This window comes from Crinia signifera, chromosome 1, assembly GCF_055691185.1.
Source record: "Crinia signifera chromosome 1, ASM5569118v1, whole genome shotgun sequence".
Taxonomy (NCBI): domain Eukaryota; kingdom Metazoa; phylum Chordata; class Amphibia; order Anura; family Myobatrachidae; genus Crinia; species Crinia signifera.
Window position 1 is genome coordinate 318,822,922 of NC_139217.1, and position 25,126 is coordinate 318,848,047.

Below are 25,126 nucleotides of genomic sequence, written 5' to 3' on the forward strand. Positions count from 1 at the left end.
AAACATTTACCATTGATGGAATGTCTAAGTCGTGACTGGCATCTTACACAATGTGTCTTAAAAAGTATATTGTAGGTATATGAGGGGGTGTGGTATTAGGGCCAACAGTCTGGATTTCGACGGTCAGTGTACTAGGTGACCTAGTGCAAAGTAGCTCCTTGTGGGCTTGCTGCGCTCATCACCCTGTGATCTTGGTGGCTTGCTGCGCACGCCAAAGGTTCTGTTCTCCCTTTATGGGGGTGTTGGAGCCCCATGAGGGAAAATGGCCCCTGTCAGTAAAGATGCCAACTGTTGAGCCATTATCTGGCACCCATCTGAGGACACATCTGTAAACAGTTAACTGAAGAAAACATGTTTAAAACCTGTTCCCAAATGTATTTAGTAAAAATGAGTTTCCACCTAAGCAGCAGTAAGCAAACACATAACATAGTGTAATGCTTTCTATCATTGCAGGATAAAACAAGAATGGAGCTTTATGTTGGAATGCAGAAATAATGGAATACCTCAATCTGTGTACTTACAGAATGGTTTTGTAGACACTGAACTTAAAGCCTTGAATAAAAATCAGAGAAGCTCTTCCATTGCCAAACAGAGTGCCTGTATTAAACCTGAAAGAGACAAATTTATTTTTACCCTTCATGGGGACCATTGGGAGGTAAGTCATATGCGATCACTCTGCAGAAGCTCTCGGATAAAGTAAATGTTTACAAATTTATTTTTGCACAACAACAAATTATTAATGGGTGTAGGAAATTCCTGTTTTTTTAATGAATGTATTTATTTAGTAACATTTATATCCCGTTTTTTGCAAGACTATAGCAGGGCGATATTTTACCCTGTGCTGGTCCTGCCCCCTGAACAGGAGACACCATGACATCCTGGAAAGGGGGCAAGGCTGGTGGAATCAGGGAGATGAGCACCCATAGTGTCCTAAGGATGGGGAGCTGTGCAGTGGTGACAGAAGCATGTTAAGGATGCGCCAGATGGCTCTCTAGGCAGCATGGTGCCATTCCAGGAACCCTGCAAGCCAAGTGATGGTGCCATGGAGAACACCTATTTACAGCTATGCCTATCTTTCATTGGTAAAGTGCCCCCACTACCCTTTCAGCTGTATTTATGTATGTGTCTGCCGTTTATGTCCTTTTTTCATGTATGATTAAAATAAAGAAGAGGAAAAGGCATATGCTTTAATTACAGTTTGACCTTATGCTAGAGATGACCAGTAGCTTAACTGTTTTACACTAATTATTATTATTATTATTTTATTCATAAGGCACCACAAGTGTTTTGCAGCGCCTTACAAAGGAACAATACAGGGAGACAAAGCTGGGCATAACATTGAATAAATAACAAAAATACAGTACAAATAAAGAGCACTACAGATCAATACACATTACAGCTTAAATATAAGTAGTGAGGACTCAATCAACATACAACTAGAGGCTTGAGGCCAATGATGGAGATGGGTATGCAGACGAAGATGGTCACTGAGTGTTTGAGTATAGAAGAGCTGTGAGTGACATGTGAAGAGAAGTGGGCTTTGACAACAGGAGGGAAGAGGGCCCTGCTCGGAGGAGCTTACAATCTAGTAGGAAGGGGAGACAGACAGATTACAAGAGGTGCAAGTAATCAAATGAAACAAAAAGGAATTGCACATTTGTGTGAAATAAAATATACACGATCATCAAACACACAACTCAGCTATACAATACATTTTCACAATATAAACCTTAATGTAGCACAAATAGTGCATAAATAATGCAGTATGATAGAGAAACCTATTGTAATATATGGATTCACTTAGAGTCATACAGTATGCAAAAATTCTCAGGGTACATGTGGTAGATGTATGATTAGATGCTATGTGAGGATTTGAGGAAGTGGCATGTTCCTCCCTATTTGGCAAAGTCCATGATCATACATGATGCCATTGCCATTTTAGAAACCTGGCATATAATGGCACATACAGCCCTGTTAACATTTTGGATGTGGTATTGGCAAAATGTATTAATACAGATCATCACTACTGCTTCATGCTTAACCTTGGTAAAGATGTGAAGCAGGAAGAGAATTATCTGCATAATCCATCCCCCCACCCCCACAGTAGCTGTTTACCTGGTTTAGGAGAGCAGACAGGAGGCTGGCAGAGGAAGCCAGAGGCAGGTGCTGGATGAATATTGAGAGCGGCAGAGGCAGGCATGGGATAGAGAAGGGAGAAGCATGGGGACAGGAAAGGAGGGGCCAGCCTGGAGTGTGGATCTCAACTGATTGGTAGCTGGCCAGCTACTGTTCAGTAATGAAGAATGGGGCTCTGCTGGAGATCAGTACAGCAGTGTGAGTACTATAGCACTCATATATCTACTCATAAATCTACTGTCGATCAGTCCTCTTTGTTCCATTTAGGCATTCACAAGGTTAAATATAAAAATGCAAGTGTCCAGAACCAGAGTAACTGAAGGAAACCATGTATACACATTGGTTTCTTTCCCCTGATGACACTTAGGGCAGTATTCAATGAGGCTGATTCGCCATGTTTTATGGCGATTTTGTGCTATTTTCGTGCTGTACGGCGATTTTTTGACTAAAACGGTGAATCACCCTATTCAATGACCAGATGGCGAATACATTTCAAGGTTTTTATCGCCATGATTCACCCATAGAGGGAGAATAGAATAGATGGCTTGCGTAGCCACAGTGCCGTGAGCCACCGTGCCCGCAAGGGCCTTTTCTGCGCTCGCCATGCTGTCTGAGTACGGGCAGTCGGGATCCCGACGTCGGGCTAATGACTGTCGGGATTCCGACTGTCGGAGCCCCATACCACACCCGAAGGTTAAGGAGTTTACTGAATATCCTATGGCCCTTTCAGAAGCCTAGGAAAGTTCCTGCAAGCCCCTTGCTGCTGTCTGCTTTTTTCCATTTCCCAAGTTAAGTGGGGAGTTCTGGGTAAATAGAAACATAGAATTTGATGGCAAATAAGAACCATTTGGCACATCTAGTCTGCCCCTTTTTTATCATTCAGGTAATCTCAACCCTTTTTGATCCTTATTTCTTTGTATGGATATTCATATGCCTATCCCAAGCATGTTTAAATTGTTCTACTGTCTTAGCCGCTACCACCTCTGATGGGAGGCTATTCCACTTATCCACTACCCATTCTGTGAAGTAATTTTTTCTAACATTTCCCCTGAACCTACCTCCCTCCAGTTTCAGTGCATGTCCTCGTGTTCTATTACTTCTTTTCCTTTGAAGAAAATTTCCCTCCTGTACAATGTTAAAACCCATGATATATTTGAAGATTTCTATCATGTCCCCCCTTTTCCTTCTCTGCTCCAAACTATACATGTTAAGATCTTTTAGTCTTTCCAGGTATGTTTTGTGATTTAGGCCATGCACCATTTTAGTCGCCCTTCTTTGTACAGTCTCTAATGTATTTATATCCTTCTGAAGATATGGTCTCCAGAACTGGACACAGTATTCCAGATGAGGCCGTACCAATGACCTATAAAGTGGCATTATTACTTCTTTTTTTCTGCTACTGATTCCTCTCCCTATGCAACCAAGCATCTGACTAGCCTTCCTCGTTGCTTTGCTACATTGCGTTCCTGACTTTAAGTCACTTGAAATAGTGACTCCTAGATCCCTTTCCTCCTCAGTAGTTTCCATTATTTCCAGGCATACTTTCCCTTCAATACAATTTGCGATGTCATTAACAAAGATATTAAAGAGCACTGGTCCAAGTACAGATCCCTGGGGTACTCCACTGGTAACATGTCTCTCCATAGAATGCACTCCATTTACTACAACTGTCTGTTTTCTATCCTGCAACCAGGTTCTTATCCATTTAATTGTTTTATAATCCAATCCCACACTTTCACGTTTATTTAGCAGTCTGCAATGTGGGACAGTATCAAATGCCTCACTAAAGTCTAGATATGCCACATCTACAGCCCCCCCCCCCCCCCCCCTCATCTATTATTTTGGTCCCAGAGTCAAAAAAGCCAATAAGATTTGTTTGGCATGATCTCCCTGCAGTAAAACTATGCTGTTTTGGATCCTGTAAGTTGTTTAATTTAAGATATTCCACTATTCTTTATTTTAATAGTGTTTCCATTAATTTCCCTACTATTGATGTAAGGCTCACTGGTCTGTAGTTACTTGCTTCTTCTTTACTCCCGCTTTTGTGCAGTGGAATTACATTTGCTCTTTTCCAGTCCTCTGGAACTGCACCTGTATCTAGTGACTGGTTGAATAATCTGTTAATGGCGCTACCAGCACATCTTTTAGTGCTTTTAATATCCTTGGATGCATTCCGTCTGACCCCATTGATTTATCCACTTTCAGTCTTGAAAGTTCTGTTAGGACTTTCTCCTTAATAAATGTACTTCTATCTACCTTATTTTTATGAATGTCCTTGCAACTTAACTGTGGTCCCTTCCCTTCTCCTTCTATAGTGAATACGGAGCAAAAATAATTATTTAGATGATCTGCAATTGCCTTGTCTCCCTCCACCAAATTCTCAGTGTCTGTCTGCAGTCTTATTATTCCTCCATTTGATTTTCTCCTTTCACTTATATACTTTAAAATAGTTTTGCTTCCTTTATCTACTGACTGAGCCATTTTCTCCTCAGCTTGTGCCTTGGCACGCCTGATCACTTTCTTAGCCTCCTTGCATCTGGCAAGATACACTTCTTTGTCATTATTGTCTGCTTGTATGTCCTGAAGGCCATCTTATTTTTATTTTACACTAGTTGATACCTCTTTTCTAAACCACACTGGCTTCCTTTTCCTGGTGCTTTTCTTAACCCTTTAGTATTGCACTTTTTATTTTTTTCCACCTATCCTGCACTCCTTTCAAGCTCCTCCAATCTACTAATGAATCGCTTAAACATCTCCCCATTTTTGCAAAGGCAGCCTTCCTAAAATCCAACACCTTAGTTCTTGTGTGACTGGAGTTGGACCCTGCCTTGATACTAAACCATACTGCTTGATGATCACTGGATCCTAGGTTCTCACCCACATATATGTCCGATATCCTGTCACCATTTGTGAGTATTAAATCTAATATTGAGTATTTGCGAGTAGGCTCCCTCACCAATTGCTTTAGAGATGCTCACTCTAGGGAATTTTGAAATTTGCCACTTGTAGTTGATCTTGCAAAAGACTCCTCCCAATTCACATCAGGTAGATTAAAGTCTCCCATGATTATGACCTCTCCTTTTAAAGCCATTTTAGTTACATCAAACAATAGGCTCCTGTCAAAATCCTTGATGTCATGATTTTTGCTGCCTCATGGCAACAATTCCCCACTTTACAATGCCCAGAATCCTAGCTCTGTATAGCAGGGTCATGGCTATGATGATGCAATACAGAACTACGTCTCTTGTGCCAAACATCTGAATGCACCCCACACTTACCTCTGTTCCCTACTGGCGATAGAAATATTGGCAAATATGCAGTACAGTTACCCACTGTAACAGGCTTCTAATGTATTGTATTTGCTATAAATCTGCCATAATGTGGCTAGGGTTATCTTTTTTCTCTTCCCCTATCCTATTTTTCTGTTAGGCCAGCCTACCGTTGTTTTGATCAAACTACAGTTTATGAGGCTACGTTAAGAATTTTATCCAGGTCATCTTGATTTCCAAATCCACCCCTTCTAAAGGAACATACACATGGTACAATATGAACTACCGATATGGACTCTATAGTCTCTATTCTTAGAAAACATACACAGTGGCACCTAGAGGGTGGGAGAACAAGTATTTTTTATCCAAGCCCGGGCCTGTTGGAGAGCCTGAGTCCTACTCCCCCCCCCCCCCATTGTAGGAAGGGAGAGAGAAATAAGTCTCTCTCTCCATCACACACTGCATGTGCCATAACCTGCCAGATTAGACACTGGTGTCCCCCCGCACCTGCAGTGTATAATTATTTTTAGGCCTGGTCAAGCCTCCTCAAATTGGCCATGCACCTTCCTTTGATTGGGGCCTGGCTGAACTGTTGGCATCCCTGATAGTACATATTGTGACCTGTGTATACAGCTTGGGATACCAATGCACGCAACTGCAGGTTCGGTATCGCAAGAAAAAATACACTGTGCAGGTAGCTCAATTTTGAATAGAAAGTATACAATTTACAGTATTTCTAGTATATTCAAAAGCAGCCATAGCCAAAATCACACAGTGTGTATAGTTAATATCTGTGGTTCTGGGTATCTGGAGTTCATGGGAAATCGTTTAGTCAAAATCACACCTTGTTGAATGGACCTTTAGCCCTATGACCAGTATTTTTGTGTTCTGAACTCAGCCTATTTCCTAGTTTTGAAACTGCCTTATACAGATGAGCACTTGTACCATATTTTGCTCTCTTAAATTGTTCATCCAATTTACTGCATACTAGGTCCACATTAGATATAATGTATTCTCCTGCTAATTGGTAACAATAGTCTACAACAGGAGGTAAAGGAAGGTAATACAAAGGTGTACAAAGTAAGCAATGTGCCTAGACACAGAAGAGAAGAATTCACTAAACTTTCTCCAAAAGAGTAAAGGAGGCAAAATTTCACTAAAGCTGCTCACTGCCAGAACTGGGTTTGCCTAAATCATACTTGAAAGTGAAAATGGACAATCAGGATGCTTCGGTGCCACTCACACAGCCAACTATAACCCCTCGTAAAACAGTTACAATAGCCCACTGCGGGTCTGCCAATAACAAATCTGCAGATGCCAAAGAGACCTTTAACAACCCACGTTACCCTGCCAGGACAGGGCTTTTATTCAGCTTGTTTGTTTTAATTCTGTATTTCTCTCCTCCTTTATTTCATTTGTCTTTCCATACATTATTTTCTCTCTACCTCTCTGTTTTGTCCAATTGCTCTTTCTTTTCACACTTTTACATTATTCTTTACTTTATTCACAGTTTTTTCTAATTTTCTTATTTCCTTTCCCCCCTATGAGGGAAATTTACTAAGATTTACAAATACAGCCGATGCTGGGTATGACTCCATACGACCGGCATTGGCCGTATTCTTGGGAAAATACAATTCATAAATAGGGCAGATTTACTAATCTGCCATATTTACAGATTTGTATTTCCCCGATGGCATAGGTGGCCGTATATTTTGTATTCCAGGTACTGCTTTCCTAGCACGGCGCCCGTCTCATTGATTGTATGCCTTAAGTTTAAGGTACTTAAGGCATACAATCAACGCAATGGACCCGATTTTTTAATCTCATGGATCTTATGCATCCATAAGATGCATGAGATCCATGAGATAATAAAATCGTGAGCCCCCAATAACCATTGTTAACGCCACCAGCACTATCAACGTCAACCCGAAGCGTGGCGAGCACAGCGAGCCCGCAAGGGGCGGCGGTACGCGTCCTCCGACCTTTTCATACTCCCACTATCCACGTCGGCGTTGAGTTGATTTTATATAGTGTGGCGAGCGGACGCGGATCTTATGCCACACAAACACATAAGATGCATGAGATGCTTGCAATGTAAAAATCTCGTCGATCGCGTCGATTGCATCATCTCATGCATCTTATGCCGCACAAACACATAAGATGCATGAGATGCTTGAGAAATCAGCCCCACACATACAATCTAGATCGTGGGCGCCGTGCTAGGAAAGCAGTACTGTATTCCATTTATATGGCTACCAATAGGCATATTCGTTGCAATTTCTTTGTAGTAAATTTCCACCTATGTCTCTCATTTACTAATACTTCACACGTTATATTTTAGTTTTCTTTTACAGAATTTTTCTTCCTTTTACATTTCTTACTTTTGTTTTAATTTCGTTATTTTGCAAAAACAAAGCAAGCAAAGTAGTACTAATTATGTATTCATACTGTAGAAATTAAGCCCAAGAACACACTGGTACATCACTTATAATGGGTGTGGTATAGGAATCCGACAGTCGGGATCCCGACAGTGGCCGGACTTAGACAGCATAGTGAGCGCAACAAAGCCCCTTGCGGGCTCGCAGCGCTCACCACGCTGCGGGCACAGTGGCTCGCTACTCTCACCACATATTCTATTCTCCCTCTATGGGGGTCGTGGACCCCCACGAGGGAGAAAAGCAGGTGGCCATCGGGAACCCGGCTGTCGGTGTTTTGACAGTCGGGATCCCGGCATCGGGTAAATGCCTGTCTGGATCCCAACTGTCGGGACCCCATCCGGCACACCTTATAATTGTCTTAAACTCAGCTTATGAACTATTGATATCTACTCTTTCAGATGTGATCCTTTAGCTAGTGCTCTATACATGTATATATTATATTATCCATACCAATAGTTTAACTTATACTCTAATTACGCTGTCAAACTCTTGTGAAAGAACTATATATACCAAACTGCTGGAAACTAGAAAGTGTTCAATTCCCTACTCACTTCTTGATAAAATGCAAGTAGACTTGGTTGGCAGTCTTTAATAAACCATTGCTACCTATATAGTATTATAGTTACATTATTTTCTAGAAAATATTCCTAAATGTGGATACATAGCAGCCCATTTAATTACTTTACAAATATAGATGTTCAATTTGCTGGTCTATACTTTCATCCTGTTAATGCAATCCTCTTTTCATCATAGTTACTGTATTTGTTTCCCCCTAAATTCATTGACAAAATAATAGTCTTTTTAATAAACAATAATGGTTTAGCAAGATCTATAAGGACAAGTAAGTCATCTGGAGCAGGTGTTTCTTTCTATTATCTTTTCTTGTCCAAATTTATTTCTACAGCAATACGATAGTATGGTGTCAGCAGCTTTTTTCTGCATTAACTTGTTCTTTTATATACAAATCGGTCAATTAAAATAGAAATAGTGGTACTTGTGTAATATCTGGGCGCCCGATTTTTTCATCGCATGCCACTACTTAAGGCATGCGATGAGACGCGATTGGACCCAATTTTTGGGTGTCAGGCCTCAGGTCACTGGTGTACCTGGCTGCGGCAGCAGTGAGCCAGTGGAGGATGCTGGGTACTGGAATGCAGGTGGTTTGAGGTATGGATGGTTCTTATGGCATGGGAACTGCGGACGCAGCCAGGTGGGGAATTGACGTGACTCTGATCAGAGGCGCGGAGTCTAACACCACCGACGGTCTTCACCCGGGACCCCCGCAAGGAGGTTTGGACTCCGCTGCGTTCGGTGGTGAGGTCGCGACCCTCTGACCTGAGTTCCCACACCTGACTAGCCTAGCACAGGAGATGGACTGTGAGTGTCTCTGGGCGCGGAGAATCGTAACCGATGAATGGCCTGGAAACTGCTGGAATGTCGGCAGTCTGGGAACTGCTGGGTTGTCGGCAGTCTGGGAACTGCTGGGAAGTCGGCAGTCAGGGAACTGCTGGATTTGTATGAAGTGTTGACACCTGTGTCGACTTGGGAGTTGAAAGTGGTGATGGCCCTTTAAGGGCAATGCAAACTTGCTGGCAGTTGCTGGAAGATGAACTGGCAGGTGAAGGGTGTCCAGGGAGCTTTCAGGAATCAACAGCAGCTGTAACAGATTACTCAGGAACAAGGGAATCTGGAGCCTAGAACGCTGACTCCTGGTAGCACACAGGATTAAGACTAGTTGTTCAAGGCAGGGGTAATGGGCCAGAGGCCTTACCTATATCCCCCCAGCTGGTCTGTGATTGGCTGCAAGCTGCAGCAGCAATTAAGTCCAGGAAGTACCTGTGCACACCTTTGGTCACATGAGTCAGTGCACAGGTCAGAGCAACAAGGTCACAGGCAATCCACTGGAGGGCAAGTCATGTGACTGCAAGTGTCATGGCGGCGCCCATGCAGACTCCAGAGTGATGTCACACAGATCCTGCCATGGAGAATACCCAGGGACAGCGCAGGACAAGGACCTGCGTCGCAGGATGCACCAGCGTGCGGGTAAGGAATGAGGTCGCAGATGCGAACGCACACCGCGGTTTCTGACATCGGGCTTTTTAGACGTTCCTTGTACAATGTAAAAATTGATCACATCGCATGCCATTACAATGGCATGCGACGCGACCTGATTTTTACATTGTACCCAATTGTACCCCCATTGATAACACAACGCCACGATAATTGTAAACCCGAAGCGTGGCGAGCGCAGCGGTACGTGTCCTCCGACCTTTTCATACCCCCACTATCCACGTCGGCGTGGAGTTGATCTTATATAGTATGGCGAGCGCAGCGAGCCCAAAGTGCGGCGAGCGGACGTGGAATACATGTGAAGCTGCGCTCGCCACACTATATCATATCAACTCCACGCCGACGTGGATAGTGGGGGTATGAAAAGGTTGGACGACGTGTACCACCGCCCCTCGCGGGCTCGCTGCGCTCGCCACGCATCGGGTTGGCGTTGATTGTGGGGTGGCATTACCCATCAGGGTGGGTGTACAATCAAAAATCTGGTCTGGGAGGGCATTTAACATAGGAATTAGGCATCTGGGTGCCTGTATAATTAAAAATCGTGTCCAATCGCGTCGCATCGCATGCGATCTGATCGCATGCGATGCGACCGATTTTTGGTTGTACAATGACAAAAGATTAAAAAATCGGGCGCCCAGATAATACACAAGTACCAATATAGCATATTTAAATTGCCATTTGTTACCATTTCACCTTTTTCATACTGTAGTTGAGGCAACCAACATTTTATGTGGTTTTTATTATTAATTGAATTGCTCTGCAGCTCATTCAGCTGTTTTGTTTTCTATTTTCTGTTTTATCCTACCTGATTTGCCATTTGCAATTCTGCTACTTTTAATGTTACTCCCAAATAATATGTGTCCCTTATGAGTATACATTTTTTACATTTTCCATCTATTTCTTAACTTAGTAAGTATGCAATTTTTCAGTTTATTATTTTAAACTTTCATTTCTGATTGTTTATATATAAAATAAAGAACTGTTACTACATATAGGTGAGTTAGCTGTCCAAGTTTGGCTTTATTTCAACTAAAGGTTTCTTCAGGAAGCAGTAATGACTGTGGTCCCATCTTTCTAACATTTATACATTTCTTTGTACAGAGTACATTTGGATTGCTGAATTATTGACTTGCCTTGCTAAGACTTGGGGGCTTGTCAGGTGATGAAAAACTTTGTTCAATTAAAATACTTGCTACATTAAATATTATGTTTATTAGTTGTGGTTTTTCCAGTTGGTGTAAATAAACCTAAATTGACCGTGATTTTTAGATGCAAACAATAATAATCCGTAAAATCCCACAAAATAAACAATTTGTTAATTAGCTGAAAAAAAATTGGAATCCAGTAAATGAACAGCCCCATTTTCCCTTATCCAAGGCTATGCTTATTTACTGAGTTTTGCCATGTTAGACTGCCAGAGCTGCTGTGGGATAATGTAGTGGTGGCTGGTGTTCCCTTCTGCTGGTGTCTGGTCTACTATGTGTCAGGTGGTCATGGTTCCCATAGGGACACATATGCCAACCTGTTCTAAAGGAATATGAAAAATTGTAATCCCCTCCCTATAAAAGAGAATCTTTGCGCACTGACAAGTTTCAGAGTATAGGGCCTAACACCTTACTCTACAGTGTAGACTAAGTGCTTCCTTGTGAAATTCTGTTTATGGTTCCTGAAGCCCCTGTGTCATCTTTCTGGTTATTGCCATCCATGTGTCCTGCTCCTTGTTCCCATTGCTGTTCCCAAGACTCCATTCAGTCGTGACCCAGTGCTATTATATGCTACATGGCTATATATTTCTTCTAACAACAGTATTTACCAGCTTTGTATAAGAAAACCCATACCGAGGGATTTGACCTGAGTTACAGGTATAGAAAAGCACAAACCTCCTTGCTGGTGTCACTGTTAAAAACTACCATCATGTTAGAGTTTGTGCTTTGTTATCGACCAATCTCAAAGTACAGTATGGGACATCATCAGATAATCGCCAATGAATTGTGAAAAACACTCCCTTTTCTATGGACTTCATATGTTTAATTGGAATTCTTTTTCTATTCATATAGAGGAACTTTATTTAAAGAAATATTTCTAACATTCACGTAAAGCAAGGCTGTTTCTACAGAATATGTCTCTTAAGTGCAAATAGTTAAAATATCTCACCCCACCTGGACATTTCAGCATGCATTGAAAAAGAGTGTGTGGCTTCATTGCATGGGGCTTTCTCTCAATACAATCGGTGTGGCCTTGTAGGAAATGACTACTTTACACAACAGGATTACCGTATACCCTGCACCACCAGCCACACCACAAGAAAAAGAAAACACACGGACCCAGAAAGGATATAGCCAAGCTCATATGGCAAAGAGTCGCACCCGTTGCTCAAGCAAAGACTTAAATGATGTGCTCATATGTACCCATGTGTCTTAGTTGCTGGCACACTAGTTGTGCCATCCATGAGGCACTTGTATTCTGTTTATATTATTTGTCCCTTTTACAATATTTCTTTCTTTAACTTTTCTACCATATGTCTATATGTGCCTCTATATGGCTGCATGTGCACCTCTATGCTTATATGCCTTTATGTACCCCTCTATAGCTAACTATGTGCCCCTCTGTATATGCCCATATACAGTATGTACTCTCTGTAATTTGAACTGCCCCTCTATGGCTCTGTATGTCCCCTACAATGACGCTCTATTTTCTCCTCTATGTCCATCTATGTCTGTATGTGTCTTCCTATGTCCGCATGTGATCCAATTAGCATACCAGTGGACAGGATGCTGGCAATCGAAATACCAATGCCAGAACACTGGTCAGAAACTGGCACTGGGATCCCAACACATTGCTCAATGCTGCATCCCAATTATAAATATGCCAGTAAGGGTTAAGGTTAGGCTGCAGGGTGGAGGGGTTTAGGAATTAGAGGCAGGGTTAGGCTCCGGTAGGGATGTTAGACTCCGGGTGATGAAAACCAAAACCTAGGGTCCATGCACACCTCTTTTGTAGGATGGCAGGCCTGGCGGAAACATATTTCAAACATTGAGGTGCGTAGTGCGATTGGATTTCTACATCTAAAGTGAACATCAGCAGCTGATATTCAATGTGTCAACGTGTAAAAGTGTATGATGATAACATAATGTCACAGAAACAGGTTTGGGTTTGTGCACTGCCAATGATAACGACAAGACATAAGTCAAGCACATACAGTTCAGATGAAAATATGTGCCACATGGCTCTGCCAGGGTCAGCCTGTACACACCTGCATTTTCTGGACAACTCCCATAACACCCTTTGACCCACAACAACACACCATTACCCCTTTGCATCATTACCAAACTCTTTGGGACTGAAACTGCGATCACGAGTCGATCCCAGTTTAAGTGTTTCTGCATGCATCAGTCTCTGAAAATCATGCATTTGGGTCGAATTAGGCCCTTAGTCCCCAATTGAAAATCAATAAGGCTTGCTCTGTGGATGAATGTGTTTGTACTGTACAGTGGCGGAACTCCCGGAGGCAATGGAGTCTTCTGCCGCCGGGCGCCAGGCTTAAAGGGGGCTCTGGCTCCATTGCCTCCGGTGTTCCGATGCCACAGTTATCTTATGCAGCCGGGCGCCCCCCCCTTCCCCACACACACACACACACTCGGTGCGCGACGACCGCGGCACCACTCCCCCTGTCACCCGGCTGCTGGCTGCTCACTTCTCTGCCGAAGTCGCCTGACATCCGCCGGCGGCCTGTGTGAGCAAGCCAGCAGCAGTCCCAGTACGAGCAGCTGGGAGGGAGACTCACTGAAGAGACGGATCCGCTTCCGGCTGGTGAGTGACAGCAGTACCTGAAAAATAAGCTGGCTAGTAGACGCTGCAGTGGCAGCCTGGCCCTGTGAGGGTAAAAAATGGGTGAGAAAGCCTGGCCAGCACATTGCAGTAGCCAGCACACGTCAGTATAAATATACTGTTGGAAAAGAGATTTTATATTTATATTATATATATATATATATATATATATATATATATATATATATATATGTTATCTATCTATATTTCTGAACAGAAATATATATGTTATATAAGGTTATATAGGGTTGTGTGTGTGGGGGGGGGCACCAATAAATATCTTGCCTCCGGGCACCTGGAACGAACTTACGCCACTGGTACTGTAATTGTCCGAGGCCTCAATGTGCACAAGTTTGAAGATTTAATTTGCAGGCTATGGGTATGAAGTCTAGTCAGACTGTTTAGGAGAGGTACTGTACCCTGTAGCCAATTTTCACATTTTTTTTTTACAATATGTCACAGTGCTAGAATATTGGAAATTTGCTGGAACTTGTTTAACCATGCTGCTTTTACCCATTCATTCACTGGCCTTGCAAAGCTTCAAATGGGCACTGAAAAACCTATATATTCATCTAAGCGTACATATCCACATAAATTCTCTTCTGTAGCTGCCACCTTTTAACCTGGCTATCCCTGCCATGTCCACTTCCTATCTTTATGCCTCTTTGCCTGTCCCTTATGTCTCTTATCTGTATCCCCCTCCCTCTAGGCTGTAAACTCATTGAAGCAGGGATCTCTTTGCTCCTGTTCTCACAGCCCTCCTCTCTCACACTTCAATTGCAGCTCTCTTACTCAGCTTTCATCTATAATAACCGCAGCTCTTCTCATTTGCAATCATCATTCATCCCTAATGACCCAACTTACCCCTGGTACTATGTGCACATCTCTTGCTTCGCTACATCTCAGTTGTATTGCATACTGAGATTAATTACCTGTGGTCTTTTTTAGTTTTCAGTTACTGTTATGTGTACCCTGTATGGCTCTGTACGGAGCTGTAAACCACTTTTGGGCACCTTATAAATAAAATGTAATATTAATAAAGGTTATATTTAAGAAGCTGGCCTTTCTGATGACATTTATTCCTGATACATAAAAGGGTGATACTTTTACTATTAAGACATGATTTGAAAATATATTTCCTTTTACATATCAGGCATAAACATGATCCGAAGCATTGGGTGTTTTTGTAAATAAACTCCTTTAAAGGCATATTCACTGTAGAAAAGCTCCCCAGTCAATGGTGGGAGCTTGCACATGCACAAATATGCACATGTTCAAACCCCCGGAGCGAACGAGTTATACACTCACCAACGCATTCGCAACATGGTGGGTCGGGCAGGGGGCAGATGCAGGGGAGGAGCCCAGCATTTTATGGTCGTGCCCACAAAAATGGTGGAAGACCACACTCAGTTACAGTAAACGCATAAGAAAAGTGTTTTTTTGCGGTGCACAGTCCCATAAAGTTTTAATTCACACTCACTCCTTTAGAAAAAGAAGCAATAGAACCGGCACTCCAAGTTCAAGTCCAACGGTTTAGTCAAGGCATGAAGAAATAAAAACACACACACGGTCTGACAGCCGTTTCAACTGCACAACACAGTTTTCCTCAGGGGCAAATACTAAGTTGCAGCATTCAAAAAGACAGGGCAAATTGTTCAAAAAATGTTTCAAACAGTAGTAGCAGCCACTGATTGGCTGGAGTCTAATGGTGGCAGAGGGTTAGAATTCACCCCCACAATGATAATAAACAATGTGATAGCAACAAAATAACATGTTATTGGGGGCGTGGCTTGGCTTGCATGGGGAGAGGTCACGTTTCTCCTTAGCTCCGGACCTTCTCCCCACTAAACGCGGGCCCCGAGGTGCCCAGACAGCTAGGCAGCTCCCACCCGAGGGTCCCTGCTCCCCTGCTTGCCTCCGGAGCGCTGGGCGAAAAATCGCAGAGCCGGGGACCCTGTTTTTCGGGTCCTCCGGATTGCGGCCTACCTTCTGAAGCAAAGCCGGGGACTGGAGTTCATCCCGCGGCTGCCGCAGACTTTCAGAGGCGCCCGAAATCGAGCCCGGGCCCCGCCGGACACTAGGAGACCACTCTCTGGCTGTGGCTGGTCCCCCTGAGCCCCCCTACACCGGCGCTGACGTCCCCAGACGGTGGGGAGCCTCCAACAGCTACTGGGAGGCACACACAGCCTGGCCCAGCAGCCACATTCAGCACCCGGCGGCCATCTTGGATTATTCCTCCCCGCACAGAGGCTGCAGCTAAAGGCACCCAGGACATTCCTCTCTCACCCTATGCACCTGGGATACCTCCTGAGCCCCCTTCTACCACCTGCAAGGTTCCCTGGGAGGGTCCCTGGCGCCCAGTAACAGGTACCCCATCCAGCTGTGGTCTGATTTGGAGGGCTGGCCCTGCCTTATCCTACCACTACTGTGTGACCCCTCACCTGCCCTCACCTCCCCTACACCCCTTGCCTACGGGTAGAGGTCCACCCACAGCTGCCCACCCGCACTGGAAGTGCCTTGAACACCCCCTGGAGGCCCACGCCCCTCCTTGTGCCCCCTGGTGCCGTATACTGTGAGAGCCCAATCATATCAGTGAGGCTGCTGCTGTTGTCCACATCGGTCCCTACGACATGGCACTGAGGTCCTACCAACCTACTGTGCCTTTTTGGTCAATCGAGATGTGAGGCTCTCCCCATTACCACCCAGGGCCACTACGGCTACTATATAGCTGACTACGGATCCGACACTACAGGATAGTCCTACCATCTACCGCCTACCCACAGAATTCTCATTACTTACTTGCCGGCGACTGCCCATACGCTAATATGCCTACAAAGAAGACCAAAGGCTCCCTGCCGCCTCCGGTGTCCTTCCCGATCCAGAGAACAGGCCGTGCTTCCCTTGCTGCGAAGGACGGACACCCCTCTGCTTCGCCAACAGGGACCGGACAGGGCAAGCCTACCCAACCACCACTGTCGTTATCGGGTATAGATCCTGACTCCTCTGAGCCCCTTACAGTTAAAACCCTCTGCCAAGTGTTAGCGGCTTTCAAGTCAGACCTATCTCAAGATCTCACAGCTTCCATAAGAGAGGTCAAGGCCGAGCTTACTGCTATTGGCGACCGGACGGATCACCTAGAGCATAAAATACAAGAACTGATGTCCTCACACAATGACCTAATTGTGGCTCACGAACACCAACAAGCCGAACTGGAATCCCTTAAAACTAAGATAGCAGATGTTGAGGACCGTTCCAGGAGGAACAATATCAAAATCAGAGGAATCCCAGATTCGGTCACCAACGCCGAATTACTGGGTTACGTGATGTCTATGTTTCGAAAGTTACTACCCTCAGCGAGCGACAATGAGCTGCTTATTGACAGAGTTCACCGCCTTCCCAAGCCTAGGTCCCTCCCTGCCTCCCTATCCAGTGACACCCTACTGAGAGTTCACTTCTTCACCACAAAAGAGCGTATCCTTCGGGCAGCCCGGGAAGCGGAATTATCTGATGGTTTGGGAGGTATCCAGCTGTTTCCGGACTTCTCTGCATTTACAATCCAGAAGCGTCGGGTGTTAGCCCCCATCACCTCTGCACTTCGGTCCCAGGAAATAAGATACAGATGGGGCTTTCCGGTTAAATTGATAATCACCTATGACAACTCCTCCTATGTTGTTTCCGACCTTGAAGCCGGAGCCAAATTGCTGGCCGACTGGGACATCTCAGTTAAAATCCCGGATGCAACCAGAAGACGACCTCCACCAAGCTCCGAATGGTCCACTACCTGAACTTCTCCGGCATGTGCTCTTACTTTTTATCTTTTTTTTACATATTTTTTGGGAGGGCCATGAACACTCTGCCCTAAGTTGGACTTATACTGCTCTCCGGTACGACTTCCTCTACAAGAAGCCGTGAGTTGTATTGTTGGTTCCTAATGTTGCTTTTCTCCCTTTAAGTCAGTTCAATATTTTGTCATTCTTGTTTATGTTATGATGACACTATATAGTCTTGTGTAATATTTTGTTCTATGCTAGGCCGGCCCTGGGTGGGTAGCCAATGCCACTTTCCCCCATGTTTATCCTACTGCATTCTGTTACCCCTGCAGTAGTCACACAGGCCTGATATACTGGGTCATTTTGGTTTTTTCTCACGCCCTTACCTGGGCTTTGTGTGTTTTTTCTGTGTTTTTTTTTTTCCTTCTCCCTTTTTCCCTTTGCCCCTCCCCCCCCTGGGATGCCCTTAATCTATCGACCATTAGTCATGCTCTCATGGTCAAATTGATCTCTTTAAATGTCAAAGGCTTGAATTCCCCAAACAAACGTATACTAGCACTATCCTTTTTTTACAAACATAAAGCAGACATAGTGGCCCTACAGGAAACCCATTTTTCATCTCTCCTTCCGCCCACTATGAAAGACCCCCACTATCCCACAGGCTACTTTGCTAATGGCCCTTTCAAAAGAAATGGTGTAGCTATTCTCCTTAGAAATACGGTTCCCTTTGTTTTACACTCCCAAATTGCCGACAAATCGGGCCGATACATAATCATTACTGGGCTTCTGGATGATAAACCCACCACTATTGTTTCCCTATACGCCCCTAATTCCAACCAGGTCCCATTCCTTAGGAAATTATGCTTACTTATTCAGAGGGTGAGAATAGGATCATTAGTTTTGCTGGGAGATTTTAATTTAGTTGTTGATCCGAAGTTGGATAAATCTCCACCTAACTCTAACACCAATAAACCCCGTACTGCACCCTCCTTAGCCTTACGTAACCTTTTAGCAGAATTTGACCTTTATGATATATGGCGCATCCAAAATCCATCCGGTAGGGACTATACATTCTTCTCCCCAGTCCACAATTCATATTCCCGTATTGATCTTATTGTATGTGATAAATGGTCGTTACAATCTGCCGGTGAGGTAGATATTTTGCCCATCTCCTGGTCGGACCACGCCCCTGTAGTGTGGCGCTGGGAGCTTTCTAAGCCTTTTCTACCCCCTAGACACTGGCGTTTCTCCCCTCATTTGCTGTCAAATATTGCGGCAAAGAAAATTATTACTGATAGCATCTCCTCATTTATAGCTACAAACTCCCCTGCTGACACCTCCTCCCCAACGTACTGGTGTGCCTTTAAAGCTGTTATCCGAGGCTCCACCATTCAAGCGAGAGCCATGCTTAAAAAACAAGCCGTACAGCTTCAAAATACATTGGAATCTAAACTCAAAGTGGCTGAGGATAAAAACAAACGGCTCCCTACTAGGGAACTTCGCAAAGAAGTGTCCGATCTCCGTAGCCAACTACAAAAGCTCTTGGTTGCTAGAACCCAAACCGCCCTGAATAGACTCAGACAGAAATTCTACTTAGTTGGGAATAGACCCGGTAGGATGCTGGCCCGGAAACTTCGAGCCCAGCAGGCCCGCAACCGGATCAAGTGTATTGTTTCCCCATCGGGCTCTAAATTAGCAAACCCCTTGGATATTGCAAATCAATTTGCTCAATATTACACCCAGCTATACAATCTAAACACATATGCCTTGACCCCCCAGCCTACACCCGCACTTATTCAAGATTTTCTCTCATCCATAGACCTACCCACCTTGCCATCGGATATTTTAGAGGAGTTGAATGCCCCCTGGTCCCCAGCCCAAATTGATATCGCCATTAAATCTCTCCCGAATAATAAAGCCCCAGGCCCAGACGGCTTTCTTAACGAGTTCTACAGAGAGTTCCACGACCCGCTCTCCCCGATGCTATCTAGGCTTTTTAATGAAGTAGCCCAGGGGGGTAGCTTCCCCACAGAGATGCTGGAAGCCCGTGTAATCATGATTCCCAAGCCAGGGAAAGACCCTTCCTCTTGTCAGAATTACCGCCCGATCGCCCTACTCAATGGAGACATCAAAATATACGCCAAATTAATTGCAACCCGAATCAACGCATATTTACCCTCCCTGATACACTCAGACCAGGTTGGGTTTGTGCCCGGCAGACAAGCCTCGTATAATACCCGCAGGGTCTTTAACTTGATTGACTTACTACAGGACACGGAGGGCTTCTTGTTGCTCTCCTTAGATGCCGAGAAAGCCTTCGATAGGTTGAATTGGATATATATGGAGGCAGTCCTGTCCAAATTTGGCTTTAGCGGTCCTATACTGTCAGCCATTATGGCCTTATATGGCTCCCCCACAGCTCGAGTATTTAGCAATGGCTTTGTGTCGGACACATTCCCTATATCCAACGGCACCCGCCAAGGTTGCCCCCTCTCACCCTTGATTTTTGTACTGGTAATGGAACCCCTTGCGGCCAAGATTAGATCAGACAGCGAATTACCAGGATTACTTTGTGGCCAGACCTCCCATAAACTGTGCCTCTTTGCGGACGATGTCCTTCTCTTTGTCACTAACCCCATCTCCACTCTTCCACACCTACATGACCTTTTATCCATGTTTAGGCGGTATCCTATTATAGGTTAAACACAACGAAGACTGATTCCATGCCGGTAAACTTACCTGAGGCAGAAGTGGCAACATTGCGTTCCCTCTATCCTTATAACTGGAATACCAAATCTATTACATATTTAGGTGTCCACATCCCTCCATCCACTCTAGCGGTCTTCGATGTGAATCTGCCTCCCCTCATTGTTTCCCTTCAAGCTTTGACCTTGTCATGGCTTTCTTATGAAATCTCATGGTTAGGTCGCTTAGCTGCCTTTAAAATGACATTACTACCAAAGCTCATGTACTTATTTAGAACAATCCCCTTCAGTTTCCCCAAGAAATACTTGGACAAATGCAGAGTTATACTCACTAAATACTGTATCTGTGGAAATCCCACCCACCTAAATTAGCTTACTCCCGTATGGTCCTACCTAGACACCATGGAGGCCTGGCCCTTCCGGATTTGTGTGCATACCAGGATGCTTGCATCCTAGCTCAATTGAAATACTGGATAACTCCCCATTCTTCCCCCTGGGTCAAAATTTAACAAACTACATGTTCTACATTCCCCCTTGCAGATATCCTATGGACACCTAGACATTTACGACCATTAAATTTACGGTTATTCCCCTCTACCTCCTCTGCCATACGTATATGGGACAAGTTAGCCTCCAAATTGCCTGATTTTAGCCCCCCTTTTGCGGCAATGTCTTTTACAGCCATTGCCAAACTGGTTCCCAACTTGAACATATCACCATGGCTCCAGTGTAACATACGTGTATTGGGTGACATCTTAGACGGAACTAACTTGCTCACTTTCCCGCAGCTTCAAGACCGTTTTGCCATCCCATCAGGTGAACTGTTTCATTATATTCAGATTCGACACTGGTTTCAGAGCCTACCTCGCCCCGCTCGCCCCCCCGGTGCTGTAGCTAGCTCGGTCCTGGCTCATTTAGCAACGACTAGGGCGCGCGGGGAGATCTCTTTTTGGTATGAAGTAATTGTTAACTTGCCCATATCTAAAAAATCAAATGCTCAGCTTCGCTGGGAGAAAGATCTTGACATTACTCTGTCAGATCCCCAATAGGAACGTATTTATAGTTCATCCTTTCAGATGTCTAAATGCCTGAACCATGCAGAGATGCATGTCAAACTGCTTAACAGACTTTACCTCACGCCTAATAGGTTACATACCTTCTGGCCGTCCTGCTTCAAACTATGCTGGAGAGGCTGCGGTGAGGTGGGACACCTCTATCATGTCTTTTGGGCCTGCCCCTTATTGCGTAATTACTGGAAAGATGTTTTTAAGATGATCAATGAGGTCATGGGCCTAGCCCTCAACCCAACCCCAACAATAGCATTATTGCACCTCTACCCCACGGAAGTCCCACCTCATTGCAGATATTTGCTGGGACAAATGTGTATCGCGGCAAGGGCCACATTAGCCCAAGCATGGAAAAATCCCTTACCTCCGCTGGTGATAAAAGTTTTCCATAAAATCCAATTCCACTTTACAATGGAAACTGAATTTATTCCATACTCCTCCACATCCTCTTCCCCAATTGTGAAATGGATGGCATGGCATAACTATATTACAGATGGTGAAGGAGCGGCTCTGTTACCTCAACCCTCCGGAACGTCTCCCTTGCAGTTTAGTCTGAACGAAGCACCTACTTCATGATACAGTCAAGCTATACTCCCCTATTTCCCTAATGTCATGTCTCCTACGTTTATTATATTGTCTTATTTTTATGTTGACCATTATGTTATGTTCTGTACAGTTAAAGATTGCATCCTTATGTTACTACTGTTGTGTGCATCCCATGCCCCCCCCCCCCCCCCCCTCCCTACGCCATCTCTATTTTTCTGTATCCTATTCCTTTTTTTGTTGTTGAAAAATTCAATAAAATATATTGTTGGGAAAAAAAATAAAAAAAATAACATGTTATTAAATATCACTGCAACTGCTGCTCAATATTAGTCCCTGAGGAAAACTGCGTTGTGCAGTTGAAATGGCTGTTGGGCCATGTGTGTTATTATTTCTTCATGCATTTTTATATTTATTATAACATTGTCATCATGGTATCCTAGTGATGATATTAAAATAATTATTGATACTTATGCGTTTGATTGTATGTATACTGGAGTGCCATCGGAATATGCTGTACAATGTCCAACAACGTTGACAATGCCATTTACCTTAAGTGCAGGTCTCCTCCCTGTGTACAAGGACACTCAGGGAGTGTATTTATGCCTGTGTCCATTAACAACAAATGCTTTACCGTATCCTGCTACTGTAACTGCTCACTCCAAATTGAGATTTCTACAGAAGATAGTAAAGATATACCTTCGTCACCCAAGAAGACAATGAAGATAGAATCCAGGACGCAATATAGTAGATTTGTTTTTTTTAAATCTGCCGAAGGTTCACATACAGTTTCAAATCTTTTTGCTGAATAAAGAAATAAAAGGATAAAACTTTGCGGGGGGAAAAAAATTTAAAACATGGGAGCAGTGGGTACATTTTATTTGCTGCAGAATCATATGTATGAAATAAAAAAAGAAAGTTAGGATAGATTCTCATTAAAACCAGCCCTCAGGCACTTCATACTTTTATATTTTTTAAGCTGCCATCAACTGCCAAATATAGAAGATGGATTGTAACATAGCATGCTCCGTGTGGGAAATGAAGCAAACATGAAATGATCCATATCAGAAAAGAGGGGAGAAAAATGTAGTTTAATGGCCGCAGATTTAAAGAAACAAAAGCATATGGCCCTATTAATAAATTGTTTCTTATCAAACTCTGACAGTTATTGAAGAAAATCAATTTCTTCCTATAAATATAGCCAGGAAATCAAAATGATCTGCTAACTTTTTTTATAATGCATCTCGATTGGGCATCTACCCCGTCTATGATGCTGGAGACTAAAGAGTGAGTTATTTGAAGGTGAATGAAGCGATAATGAAATCCACCTTGGAGAAGATGAAAGGAATGTAAATTAGACTTCAAAAGAAATCTTTAGAAGCAAAGCTTGTAATGTGGAGTGCTACTAGGAGCATTACCAGTGGATAGAGAGAGAATGTGTCATTTCGAAGGCTGGTATTTTCTATTGACCACATTAAGCTATTCATAGATTCTACGCGGGAGTCCTCAAGGCCAGGCAGATCATTGTTAAGACAAGAAACAAACTCATGCATTAATGCATTTCAGGTAGGTAAAGGCAAGTTTACCCCACAAATAGCACTCTGATCCCTTACAATGATTTGAATAAAATCAATTAAGCGGTATACGGTACCCTAGAAAAACAGACATGATTCTCTATTACAATAAATGTGACCACTTGTTCACTTACTTTGTACATTGAAGCTTTTAATTAAGAATGTAAAGAATGTTAAAATGAAATGAAATGAAATAGAGCAGAATGCACTTTTTTTTTATTGTATTCTACACTGCGAGCTTTACATGACTGTGAGAAGAGCTCTGATTAATCATGAATAGGCCAATTACCAACTGGCCTTGAATTTGTGTAAAAAAAAGTGTGAAAACTGATTATTATTATTATTACTGTTATGCATTTGAATCTGATTCACCGTTATGTGCTGATGCCTTTTCTTACATTGAAATTAATGTGTTCATGGAGCTGTTCTGACTGTTTGTTAGCTGACAGATGGCCCAGTCACAACCAATCAGTAGCGTGTTACCATTGTAGTGGGCACTGATTTGCTGGTAGCTGTAGAAGTGACAGACCTAACGGGGGTTCCGTCACTATAACAAGAGTTATATGTATTGTGACAAGGATCACAAACACAGGGGGTGATATTTTATAGGATGCGCTGGTTGAATTTGGGCAATATTTAGGCAATAAAATTGTGTTTTCGCACATTTTGGCGAAACCGCTTACTTAATATGGTGCGCTGTCACATAAATCGCATATATTGTGTAATAAATCACACTTTTTCACTTGCTGGTTTTAATTCACATTTTTTTTACATCCAGATGTTTTCGCATTGAAAAGTATACAAATCACTTATTTAATGGAATGCGCTAATGGAAATCACATTTCAAAAGTGTCTAAAAATCGCCACTGATGCAGACCAGGTCCTGATGGGCGAATTGACCCAACTTTGAAAATTAACCATTTCTGCATTTGTACACACAGGTGTCCTCAATTTTATTCATAAACACCCCTACATATACCCCAACATCATTAAGGACACCTGTGAGGGTTTGAGAAATGGAGATTGTGCAGAGTGGTGTTGAGCTGGCTGTTTGTGACTTTGTTCATTTGGAGGAGCTGCGCAGGAGGAGAGAGTGATTCACTGAGTGATTCACGTAGGTATCGTGCTAGGCTGTACCTGGACTCCCTCTCTGATGAACAGGTTGTGGGGATGTTTTGGCTGAACCGCACTAACCTCTTGAACTTATATGAGCAGGTGAGAAATGATTTGGACCCTTATGGGGGTGCCAACTATGCAGTGTCTGGGCTGCAGAAATTAATGTGTGCCCTCTACTTCTTGGCCACAGGTGTGGAACTCCTTGACCCAGCATCACCAACAATTTAAATTTATGACCATTACATTTATATAAGTTACATTACATAAGTATATATGCAGCACTATTGTTATGCAAACATTACAAGAGAGCATTACAGTTAAAAAACATTGCAATGGTTTATGTACATGTACAGTGTGAACACTTACCGGCTTGGGGCGGTGTTGGTGGCCTATCGGTGTCGGCAACATGGAGCCCAGGAAGGACCTCTGGTGGGATGATTCTTTTAAGTTGCTTTTCATACGACGTGTATGTAACCGGTTGGCTGGTACCTCCTCCAGTACGGCTGGCCTCTTCAATTTCTGTCGCCATCTTGGCTTTGAGTAGCCTTTTGATGTCATTAAACCTCTTTTTAACATTTCTGACACTTCTTTTGTGGCTGCTAACGGCATT

The 25,126-nt window shown here is 43.5% G+C and overlaps 1 protein-coding gene across 1 annotated transcript in view; it reads left to right on the forward strand.

Annotated features, from left to right (window-relative positions):
• Window positions 1-25,126, forward strand: part of LRRC2 (leucine rich repeat containing 2) — a 315,710-nt gene that overhangs the window by 92,017 nt on the left and 198,567 nt on the right. Inside the window, exon 3 of the mRNA XM_083158350.1 lies at window positions 454-655. Within this exon, the coding sequence (XP_083014476.1) occupies window positions 454-655 (202 nt within the window). The remainder of the gene's footprint in view (window positions 1-453; window positions 656-25,126) is intronic.